Source organism: Trichechus manatus, unplaced genomic scaffold (genome assembly GCF_000243295.1).
Source record: "Trichechus manatus latirostris isolate Lorelei unplaced genomic scaffold, TriManLat1.0 scaffold00255, whole genome shotgun sequence".
Lineage (NCBI taxonomy): Eukaryota > Metazoa > Chordata > Mammalia > Sirenia > Trichechidae > Trichechus > Trichechus manatus.
The window spans coordinates 1779725-1792379 of record NW_004444191.1 but is presented as its reverse complement, the minus strand read 5'-3'; the positions used below and the strand labels follow the sequence as shown (position 1 = coordinate 1792379).

The 12655-nt window shown below is 43.0% G+C and overlaps 1 protein-coding gene across 3 annotated transcripts in view; it reads left to right on the top strand.

Moving 5' to 3' along the window:
- Window positions 1-12655, top strand: part of CUNH2orf76 (chromosome unknown C2orf76 homolog) — a 96647-nt gene that overhangs the window by 42963 nt on the left and 41029 nt on the right. For all 3 annotated transcript variants that reach the window (XM_023724694.1, XM_023724692.1, XM_023724693.1), the window contains one exon: window positions 9766-9816. In XM_023724694.1, the coding sequence (XP_023580462.1) occupies window positions 9766-9816 (51 nt within the window). The remainder of the gene's footprint in view (window positions 1-9765; window positions 9817-12655) is intronic.

Below are 12655 nucleotides of genomic sequence, written 5' to 3'. Positions count from 1 at the left end.
GAAAGTGGTTTGTTGATGTCTCCTACTACTATTGTGGAGCTATCTATCTCTCATTTCAATGCTGTTAGGCCTGTCGTTAGGTGGATAAATATTATTTTTATGTCCTCCTGGTGTATTGACTCTTTAATCATTATATAGTGTGCTTCCTTATCCTTTGTGGTGGATTTTACCTTAAAGTCTGTTTTGTCAGAGATTAATATTGCCACTTCTGCTCTTTTTTGATTGTTGTTTGCTTGATATGTTTTTTCCATCCGTTGAGTTTTAGTTTGTTTGTGTCTTTAAGTCTAAGGTGTGTCTCTTGTAGGCAGCATATAGACGGATCAAGTTTTTTTTTTTAATCCATTCTTCCACTCTCTGTCTCTTTATTGGTGCATTTAGTCCATTTACGTTCAGTGTAATTATTGATAGGTATGAGTTTAGTGCTGTCATTTTGATATCGTTTTGTGTGTTGTTGACAGTTTCTTTGTTCCACTTAATTTTCTGTGCTGAGTAGTTTTTCTTTATGTATTTTTTTCATCTTCTTCATTGTTGCCGATTTTGTATTTGCTGAGTCCTTATATTTTTCTTGTTTTTTATTTTGATGTGGAGGATTGTTAGTTTCCTTTGTGGTTATCTATATTTACTCCTTTTTTTTCTAAGTTTAGTACAATCTTTTATTTCTTTATATCGCCTTGGCTTCCTCTCCATATGAAAAATCTATGTCTACATTTTTTAGTCCCTCTTTTTTGTTTTCATGTCATCTTTTACATACTGACATCTCTGTTTCCCTATTTTCAGTGTTTTAGCTTTGATTTATTTTTGTGACTTCCCTATCCAGGTTAATATCTGTTTGCTCTGTCCTGTGTTCTAGTCTTGGATTGTTATCTGATGTTACTGATTTTGTAACCAGAGGACTTCCTTTAGTATTTCTTGTAATTTTGGTTTGGTTTTTGCAAATTCCCTGAACTTCTGTTTATCTGGAAATGCCGTATTTTCGCCATCATATTTGGAAGACAGTTTTCCTGGATATATAATTCTTGACTGGCAATTTTTTTCCTTGAGGGCTGTATATATGTCATCCCATTGCCTTCTAGCCTGCATGTTTTCTGCTGAGTAGTCTGAGCTTATTCTTATTGACTCTCCTTTGTAGATGACTTTTTGTTTATCCCTAGCTGCTCTTAAAATTCTGTTTATCTTTGGTTTTGGCAAGTTTGATTATACTATGTCTTGATGACTTTCTTTTGGAATCTACCTTATATGGGGTTCAATGAGCATGTTGGATAGATACCTTCTCATCTTTCACGATATCAGGGAAGTTTTCTGCCAACAAATCTTCCACAGTTCTGTGTTTTCTGTTTTCGCCAGTATTCTGGTACTCCAATCACTGATAGGTTATTCCTCTTGATAGAATCCCACATAATTCTTAGGGTTTCTTCATTTTTTAAAATTCTTTCATCTGATTTTTCCTGAAATAAGTAGGTGTCAAATGCTTTATCTTCAGCCTCACTAATTCTGACTTCCATTGCCTCAATTCTGCTCCTATGACTTTCTGTTGAGCTGTCTAATTCTGAAATTTTATTGTTAATCTTTTGGATTTCTGATTGCTGTGTCTCTGTGGATTCTTGCAACATGTTAAATTTGTCATTATGCTCTTCTGTAATCTTTTTAAGTTCCTATATTGATTGGTCTGCGTTTTGCCTGATCTCCTTTCTAATCTCTTGAAGAGTTCTGTATATTAATCTCTTGTATTCTGCCTCTGGTAATTCCAAGAAATTCTCTTCCTCCAGAAAATTTCTTGATTCTTTATTTTGGGAGCTTGCTGAAGCTGTCATGGTCTGCCTGTTTATTTTATTTGATATTGACTGTTTTCTCTGAGCCGTCTATAAGTTATTATATTCATTTAGTTATATTTGCTTACTGTGTCCTAGCTTCTTCTTTTGTTTTGATATGCCCAAATAGGCTGCTCTTGTGAGCTAACCTGATCACCAGCGCCTCTGAATCTCCAATGTCCTGCCACCAGGTGGCCAGACCTGCCACTATGTATGTGAGCACAGAAGTCCGTCCAGTTCTCATGTATGGTTTCTGCTCAGGTGTCCAGGTAGTCAGCCACCAAATGTGTGGTGCAGGCTCTCACCTACAATCCTAGACAGGCACGGGTGATTGGTGTAGGCACAGGCATCCAGCTGCTGCAGGCGCTCACATGCTGAGCAAGGCAGGGGGTGGACGACCACCCCTTAGTGTCTGGAAAGAAAGTTTGTCCCTGTTTCCTAGAGTGCGTAGGTGGGTGGGTTTTGCATCTGGACTGTGAGCATCCAATGCAGTTAGCTGTAAGGACTAGGGGTACCACTTATTCTTGGGCTGTTTTTGCAGATGGCTAGGTGGCATGGGTGGAGCCAGCAGTCCTCAGGCCCCTGATGTGGGTGGGTGAAGACCCTGCTTAATGGGCAGAGCAGTGTCAAATGTCACGACGCTGCCGCTTCACAGCTGAAACAGTTGAAGTTAGACTTCAGGTATATACCCTGTTGTACTTTGGTAATGAGGGTCTACGCTGTTGAAATGGGCCCACACAAGTCTATGCAGGGGGAAGGGCACTCAAATTCTGTGAACCCCTTATGCCTGTGCCTAGGCAAAGGCACTGTGCCTACCCTGAGTTCCTGGCTTTAGGGGAGCCGGCAGATTATTTTTTCCCCAGTTTGTTAATTTGTTCCCTCTCCAAGGCCGGGAGAATGGCTCAGGATGCGTGACGGGTCTTACTTCTGGCCCAGGGGACTCGGCAGTCACTGAAGCCATCCCAGACCCAGTGCAGAGCAGGGAGCAGGGAAGTAAATGGGAGAGAGGTTTTTCCCAAAGGGGGGGTGTTTTCGATCTGCACGATAGGCCAGACGAAGTACGTATCTTTTGCCAATCAAGGGCTACTTCTCACTGGTTCTGGATGGCTGAGTAGACTCTCTGCCGCAGGGTCTCCTGATGTGGAAATCTCCTGATCACTGTGGCTTGCCTCATTGTGCACCACAAGCTGATCCAGACTGAAGGGCTCTGACACCACCGGGTCAGGTCTGGCAACTCCTCGCTGTTTCTGAAGAGTCTCTCCCTCCCCCTGCCACTCAGTCCGATTCCTCAACTTTCTGTTTGATGTTCAGGGCTCCTAGATTGTCGTATATAATCGATTCGCTTGTTTTTTTGGGTCTTTGTTGTAAGAGGGATCACTGAAAGTGCCTGACTACTCCACCATCTTGGCTTCACCTCAAGAACTAGAACTCTTGTATACTGCTAGTGGGAATGTGAAAAGGTACAGCCACTTTGGAAGATGATCTGATAGTTTCTTGAAAAGTGAAACAAATCATAGGATCCAGCCATTCTACTTCTAGGTATTTACTTATGAAAAAATCAAAGTTTAAGTCCACATATGAATGTTTATAGCTTTTTTTTTTATACTTGAGCCAAACTGGAAACAACCCACTGTTCATCTTTTATGCATTGAATTGTGTCCCCTGCCAAAAATATGTTGACGTGTTAACCCTCATTACCTACGAATGTGACCGTGTTTTGAAACAGGGTCTTTGAAAATGTTATTAGTTAACACGAAGTCATACTGGAGTAGGATGGGCCCTAATCCGGTAAAGACTAGTGTCCTTATAAAGAGAGCATAAGAGACACAGAGAGAGAGAGGGAAGGTGGCCACGTGAAGAGGGAGGCAGAGATTGTAGTGATGTAGGAACACCAAGGATTGCCAGGAACCACAGAAGCTGGAAAGAGACGCGAAGGTCCTTCTCTAGAGCTTTCAGAGAGAGCATGACCTGCTGATACCTTAATTTCAGACTTCTAGACTCCAGAACTGTGAGAGAATAAATTTCTATTGTTTAAGCCACTCAGTTTGTGGTGCTTTATTACAGCAGCCATAGGAAACTAATACACCTTCAACAGGTGAATAGATAAGTTGTGGTATATCCATACAGTGGAATACTGCTCAACAACAGAATGGGGTGAATTGTTGTTACACACAACATGATCGAACTTCAAAATATATATGCTGAGGGAGAGAAGTCAGACTTTGGTACCGAAGAGTGGAGTGCTGCTCTAACAGATATGTACAATGTGTAAGTGGTTTTGGAATTGGGTAATGGGTAGAGGCTAGAAGAGTTTTAAGGTACCTAATAGTAAAAGTGGAGCCCTGGTGGTGCAGTGGTTAAGCATTTGGCTGCTAACCAAAAGGTCGGTAGTTCAAATCCACCAGCCACTCCTTGGAAACCCAATGGGACAGTTCTACTCTGTCCTGTAGAGTCACTGTGAGTTGGAATTGACTCGACACCAATGGATTTGGATTAATAGTAAAAGCCTAGATTGCTTTGAAGAGACTGTTGGTGGAATTATGGATGTCAAAGGCAATTCTAGTGAGGGCTCGGAAGTGAAGAGAGCAAGCTATGACATCAGAGACGGTGCAGATGAAGCAGCAGCAGAAAAACAGTGACAGCAGAACCAGGAGACTGGTGCAAGACCATGCAGGAGCCAACCCACAGAGCAAGAGAGCTGAGTGCCTTCATGCAGAAGGCTTCCTGGTGAAGTGGGATGCCTCTGGGCACTTGCTGGTGGAGCTAGGCTTGTCTACCCATGAAGCAAAAGAGCTGAGTGCCTTCAGGGCAAGAGGCCAAGGAACCAGGAAGCAGAAGCTGAAGAGACAAGGAGCACGGGAAGCAGTGCTGCCTCAGTCTCAAATGGTAGAGCCACAACCTCTGTGGTCTGAAAGGGTGGGGCCGTGGCCTCTAGGGTTTCAAAGGGTGGGGCCACAGACTCCTAGGTTTCAAAGAGTCAGATCTTCACCAACTTGGTTCCAGAGTGTGGGGCTGCCATTCTTGAGTGCCAGGGGCACGGGGCCACCACCCAAAGCTGAGGGGTGGGGGTGCCATGTCCCAGGGACAGATGAACAGGGCCAGCCAGGGCCGAGGGTATGGGGTCGTCACTCAGTTGGACTAGAAGAATGGGACCGCCCAAAGCTGAGGGAGCAGAATTGCCTTCCCAGTGGGCCTGGAAAGCAGAGCTGAAGCCTAGGACTAAGGGACCTCCATCCAGAATCCAGAGAGCATCAGCAATATCCAGAGTCTGCAGGGCAGGGCCTAGATGGTCTCAGAGAACTGAGGACTATTTTCAAGCCTCGAGAGCTAATGCACGTTGTTCTGCTGGGTTTTTGAGTTGCTTGGTGCCCGTTATTCCTCATTTCCAACTCTAATTTCTCCTATTTGTAATGGACGTGTCTACCTTGTACCTATTCCACCATCGTACTTTGGAAGCAGATAACTTGTATTCTGGATTCCACAGGTTCTCAGATGAAGAGGGATTTTGCCCCAAGCTGGAATTTGGACTTGAAATTGATTTGGGGTAATATGATGGGGAGAAAATGTTTTACATGTGACAAGAACATGAATTTTGGGGGGCCAAAGGATAGAATGCAAGGATTGAATTATGTCTCCCCCAAAATATGTATCACCTTAGCTAGGCCATGATTCCCAGTATTGTGTGGTCGTCGTCCATTTTATGATCTGATGTGATTGTCCTATGTGTTGTAAGTCTTAATATCTGCCTGTGGGTTAATGAGGCAAGATTAGGTTATGTTAAAGAGGATTAGGCTGGGGTTCAACACCCTTACTCATGTCACAGCCCTGATCTGATGTAAGAGGAGTTTCCCTTGTGTGTGGCATGTATTACCTTTTATCTTAATCCAAGAGATGAAAGGAGAGAGAAGCAAGCAGAGAGGAAGGGACCTCCTGCCACCAAGAAAGAAGAGCCGAGAGCAGAGCCTGTCCTTTGGACCCAGGGTCTCTGCTCTGAGAACCTGCTAGATCCAGAGGAAGATCGATGCCAAGACACATGGAGATCTCCAAGAGACGCTGGGCCCACAGATGGTGAAAAGAGACAAGGACCTTCCCCCAGAGCCAACAGAGAGAGAAAGCCTTCCCCTAGAGATGGTGCCCTTAATTCGGACTTAAGTTAGCCTCCTAAACTGTGATAGAATATATTTCTGTTTGTTAAAGCCATCCACTTGTGGTATTTCTGTTATAGCAGCACTAGGTAACTAAGATCAAGTCATTTTCGAGAAGTATAAACTTCTAGAAAATGCAGACTACAGCAACGGAAAGCAAATCAGTGTTAGCTTGGAGATAAGGTGGGGGACCATGAAGAGGGAGGGAAGGAAAAATTACAAAGGGGCAGGAGAAAACTTGTAGATGATCGTTGTTGTCAGGTGCTGTCGAGTCTGCTTTGACTCAGAGCGACCCTGTGAACAATCCAACGAAGTGTCGCCCAGTCGCGCGCCTTCCTCACGATGGTAGGTATCTTTGGAGCCCGTTGTTGCAGTCATTGTGTCAGTCCATCTCTTTGAGGGTCTTCCTTTTTTCTCGCTGACTCTCTACTTTACCAAGCATGATGTCCTTCTCCAAGGACTGGTCCCTCCTGATAACGTGTCCAAAGTATGTGAGCGGAAGTCTCGCCATTCTAAGGAGCACTGTGGCCATGCTTCGTCCAAAGACTTGTTTGTTCTTTTGGCAGCCCATGGTATATTCAATATTCTGCGCCAGCACGGTACTTCAAATGCGTCAATGCTTCTTCAGTCTTGTTTTTTCATTGTCCAGCTTTTGTATACATTTAAGGTGATTGAAAACACCATGGCTTGGGTCAGGCACACCTTAGTCATCAAAGTGATATCTTGGCTTTTTAAAATTTTAAAGAGTTGTTTTGCAGGATATTTGCCCGGTGTAATACATTGTTTGATTTCTTGACTGCTGCTTCCATGGGTGTTGATTGTTGGTCCAAGTAAAATGAAATCCTTGACAATTTCAGTGTTTTCTCCATTTATCATGATGTTGCTTATTGGTCCAGTTGTGAGGATTTTTGTTTTCTTTATATTGAGGTGCAATCCATACTGAAGGCTGTGGTCTTTGATCTTCATCCGTAAGTGCTTCAAGTCCTCTTCACTTTCAGCAAGCAAGGTTGTGTCATCTGCATATTGCAGGTTGTTAATGAGTCTTCCTCCAATCCTGATGCCCCATTCTTCTTTATACAATCCAGCTTCTGACACGCACGGCATTGCCATGAGTCGGAATTGAGTAGATAACAACTGGTTTAGGGGCTAGACAAAAATAAGTAAAGAAACAAAACTATAATTGGTAAAAAAAAAAAAAAAAAGGAAGGAAATAAACAAGAATAGCAGAGGAGACCGCTTTAGGCAGGGTGGTCAGGGGAGGCCGCTTTGTGGAGGTGAGGCTTGAGCTGAGATGGAAAGAAAGGAAGGAAGGAAGAGGTGCCGTCCTCTGTCTCTGCTCAGGATCTGTTCATATGACCTTTCTTTCACTGTGGGCAGCGCTCAGTGGTGCTGGCTGCTTGGCGGCTGTCTCTTCTCCGTCTCACCCCTTCTTCAGGCCATCTTATTGTCTAACTCAGGCCATATGAATGGTAGTAAGTGGTGGCACAATGGTTTAGTGCTCCGCTGCTAACCAAAAGGTCAGTGGTTCAAACCCACTGGTCTGCTCTGCAGGAGAAAAAACGGAAGAAAAGACCTGGCGATCTGCTCCTGTAAAGATCACAGCCTTGGAAACCCTATGGGCAGTTCTACTCTTCCTGCAGGGTTGCTGTGAGTCAGAATCAACTCTGTGGCCTACCACACAACCACAACAGTTCGCCTCGAATGATTTAATTAATATTTCTTTGGCCCAAGATTTGTAGGTGGGTGAGAAGCCAACAGGATCAAACGAAGCACATGTGCTCGGGTAAACCAAAGCCAGAGGTTGCAGGTTGGTGTTTGACAGGCGAATTCCACCTCCAGGCAGGTGTCCTTTGACCTACAGTAGTTTAAGTCAGGCAGTTTCACATAAAACCCCAGACTGTTAGCATTTCCATTTAAGTGTTTAGGTGTGGCTGTGCTGGGCCCCCACTTTGTAGGACCATAATCAATTAGAACCGAATGGTGGCAGCCCCCTTTTAATGGGATGGTGCTCTCTGGATCTCACTGCCCCGTCTTGTTTTACCGCTTCACTCCTGTTATCTGTCGGGCCTCTTTAAGCATGTGACTTTGGATGGCTGAGAATCCTTTCTGGAGGGTTTTGTATTTAAATATGCCTGGGACCAGCCTGCAGCGAGCCCCATCCACTTGCTCTGGGCTGGGTGATTGAGACGCACCCCCAGGGTTGAAAACCGCTCCCGTGAGACCACAGCACTGACTTTAAACGTACTTCACACTGAGTTTACCACTGAGCGTGTGTGCATTCGCCCGAGTGGGGACTTGTCGCAGCAACTGCTTCTTCCCCTGGTCCTGGAGTTTCAGGGAGTAAACATTCTAAATGCTTGTGGCATAAATGCATAAATTATATTTTAATTTGGTATGTATTTGACTTCTGAAAGGCAAATGTACTTAAAAAAACACATTTCCTGATTCAGATATGTGGAGATTTTAGTTTTTTTTAATAGGTAACACATTCATATTGTTTTAAAATAAAAATGTAGTCAGGGATATAGTGAGAAGTCTCCTTGCAAACACTGTTGCCCCCACTGCACTTCCCTCCCCAGAGACACACACGGAACCCCTGGAATTCGGTGTTTTGGTGTCTTTCTGGAGTCTTCTTATGTATGTACAATCAAATACAAATGTATATTCTTCCCCCTTTTTACTCAAAACGTGGCTTACTAAAAATCATGTTCTGCCTCAGGCTTTCTTTACCCTTCACACATCCTTGAGAATCTTACCGCGTTAGGACTTGGGGAGCCTTGGAGAGCACCTTTTTTTTTGTTTTTAATACTTACAAAATCTCTTTCATTGTTTGATTATAATTTATTTAACAAGTACCCTATCGATGGACACGTGGATTTTTCTAGGCATTTGCTATTAACAGTGTGCTGCATTTAGTATCCTCGTATGTATGTAATTTTATACACACACACACACAGATGTGCAAAGTATATCAATAAATTTCCCAAAGTGGAACTGCTGGGTATATGCCTGTGTAATTTTGATATATATTACCAGTTGCCCTCTGTCGGGGTGGTACCGTCAGATGATATTAGTTAAAACTCATACTGGTATTTGGCATTTTTTAAATACTAAATTTTTAAAAAGAATATTCACTCTGCTTTTGGTGGTATTGTTTTTGCTAAGTCGTTGCTTATAGAAATTACATTGTAAGTTGTCTGAGTTAGATAAGAGTGATAAAATTGTTCTAGATCATTGGTTCCTGCTACTGGCCAAAGACCCTCAAGGAGTTCTTAAATCCCTGTCCTAAGCAAACATTAACCACAGTAAAACCTGCGGAAGCCGGAACCTGTGTAAAAAGGGGAAACTTACCAGAGAAGGAAAATGCAAATATTTTCCACTAATAGAGCGATAGGAAAGTGGTGGGTGCACCTGGCAAAGGGGGAAAACTCGGGAGACCCGGGAAAACAAGGCCATCCCGTCAAGCTGTTTTGGCTCTCACAGGTTGGACTGTGGGAACAAAATAAATTCATCTCACACACGCATGTGTGGTGTGCATCAGTGTATGTGGCTGCTGTTGTGGTTAATAAAATGCCCGTTTCTTTAACAGTGTTACTGAATTCCTAGCTCATCGAATGACAGTTGGTGACAGCTCAGCATCTGATCAAGGGTTCCGTTGACTTAGATGATCTTTGCATTTTGATGACCTGGTTGCGTCCTATCAGTTTTGAAGTGATTTAGTCCGTAGGTATAGGAGAGCAGGACCAAAAGACTGTGTATGCTATGAATATATATTTGAATATTTTATAAGAAACATATTCTTTCTCTTACAGATATCCCTTTAAGGCCCAGCCTGCCACCACCATTCAGAAATTATAAATACGGTAACTGATTTTTCTTAATCTTTAAAACATACATTAATGTAATTTTACGTTAGTTTTACGTTGATATGAATTTGAATTTGATTTTCAAAAATGAGTTGACTATCTGTAAATAAAAACCGGTTTGGAGGTTTACTTAGAAATACGGGATCCTAGTATGCTGTTAAAGTAAGTTGGAATAGTGTAAGGAGGCGGCATATTTGTGAGGTTTAGCGTATCTGGCGAAGCTCTGTCTACAATGGGGAGTCCTTGGTTGATGCAGATGGTCAGTGTGCTTCGCTGATAACCAGAACGTTGATGGTTCAAGTCCACCCAGAGGCTCTTCGGAAGAAAGGCCTGGCGATCTATATCTGAAAAATCAGCCCTGGAAAACCGCATGGAGCACAGTTCTACTTTGACATATGTGAGGTTGCCATGAGTCAGAATCGACTCAACAGCAGCTGTTTTTTTCCAGTGTCTAAAATGAGTTTCCTTGCCAGATTATCGGAAAAGTAAAAACAGAGACTAAGAATTAAAAGAAGAGATTTAGCATTTTAAATGCCAATAACGCGAGCGTTCTATATACTAGTTTTATATGTTGTAATTGGTGGCGTAAAAGAGTAGTAATAGGGCAGGGAACAGGGTTTCATTATTCAGGATAAAGAGGGTACAGTTAACTAGCCTGCGGTGTCCTGACCGAACTAAACTTTGAATTTGAGAGTTTGCTCGAAAGTTACGATGCACCCGGTAAGTATTTCTTTTTTTTTAATTTTTTTTTTAACGTACTTCAGGTGAAGGCTTACAGAACAAATAGTTTCTCATGAAACAGAAGTACACATGTTGTTTTATAACATTGGTTAACAACCCCACAACATATCAACCCTCTAACTTCTCACCCTTTTTTTTTTTTTTTTTTTGGGTGAAAATACACATAGCCAAAGATACACCATTTCAAAAATTTCTACATGCACAGTTCAGTGACATCGACTGCGCTCTTCGAATTGTGCTATTATTCTCACTTAAGATGAAGGCTTACAGAACAAAATAGTTTCTCATTTAACGGTTACTACACGTTACTCTATGACAATGGTTAACAATCTCACAACACATCAACGATATCCTTACTCAACCTTGGGTTCCCTATCACCAGCTTCCTTGTCGCCTTCTGCTTTCTGGCCCTTGTCACTGGACTCCTGTACCTCGTTAGTCTCATTTGGTTTTACGGGGCTGTCCACTCCCAGGCTGAACAGTGACTCTCAGAGGTAACTTCACCACTGAGCTAAAAGGGTGTCTAGGGGCCAGACTCTCGGGGTTTCTCCAGTTTCCTTTAGGCCAGTAAATCTGGTCTTTTTTTTGTGAGTTAGAATTTTGTTCTACATTTTTCTCCAGCTCTGTCTGAGACCCTCTATTGTGATCCCGGTCAGAGCAGTCAGTGGTGGTAGTCGGGCACCATCTAGCTGTACTGGACTCAGTCCAGTGGAGGCCTTGGTAGCTGTGGACAGTTAGTCCTTTGGACTAATCCTTTCCTTGTGTCCTGTAGTATTTCTGTTAATTGGTGCTGGCATTTTAAAATGTAAATATTTTATTACTTTCAGTCACTTTTTTTGGAGTGGCTTTTAATGCTGTTCTCATTTGGCAGAGCGACTTCTGACCCAAAATGCTTTGAAGTCATAGCCTTCACCGTGCGCGTGCCTTTTAACATCCAAGCTAATTGTGAGGTCACAGGGGGTACTCAAGCAGAAGTTGAAGGCACTGAATGGAAAGTACTCGGATTTCTTGGACATAAAGAATTTACCTACTAAATATTACTAAGAGAAAGGAGTTAAACGCGTGATGAAGGTAAATATGAAATTCTCAGCTGTGGTTTTTGTGGCTTTCCAAGTGTAATGAGCCAACCCACAGATGCCATGTCAAATGAGAATAGTCACATACAATCGGCCTTTCCCTAAGCTGTGCCTGTGTGCATAACACACAAACCTGCGTTTGGGTAGGTTCCCTTTGCTGTCACGTCGATTCCAACTCATAGCGACCCTGTAGGACAGACTAGAACTGCCCCATAGGGTTTCTGAGGAGCGGCTGGCAGATTTGAACTGCCGACCTTTTGGTTAGCGGCCAAGCTCTTAACCGCCGTGCCACCAGGGCTCCTCTGTGTGTAGGTCGCATACACACAAACCTGTGTTCCATGTGCATTAGTTGGAAAGATAAATTTTAGACAATGAAGGCAACAGAATGTCTGAATTGAGTCTCTGGGTGGCACAAACATGGAAGCACTCACCTACTAGGGGGGAGATAGGCAGTTTGTGCCCCCTCAGAGGTGCCTCAGAAGAAAGGCCTGGTGATCTGCGTCTGAAGGGTCACAGTCTTGAGAACCCTACTGTGCACCCACGGGGTTGCCATGAGTTGGAATCTCAGTGGCAGCTGCTTTGGTTTTTTGGTTAAGCATCAAACGTACCTTTTATATTCTTTCACTTTAACACCATTTCTTCCTGGTATTTCTGTTCTATTCACATGAACTGGCAGATAAAATGAATACATTTGCCTGTGAAGAAATTATAGAACCGCTAGAGTTTTCTTTTTGGGCTGTTACTGTTTGTTTGTTTGTTTATTGATTGATTGATTGATTGATTGATTGATTGATTGATTGTACTTCAGGTGAAGGCTTACAGAACAAATAGTTTCTCATGAAACAGTAGTACACATATTGCTCTATGACATTGGTTAACAACCCCACAACATGTCAACCCTCCCCCTTCTCGACTTTTTTTTTTTTGGTGAAAATATACATAGACAAAGATACACCATTTCAAAAATTTCTACATGCACAGTTCAGGGACATCGACTACGCTCTTCCAATTGTGCTGCT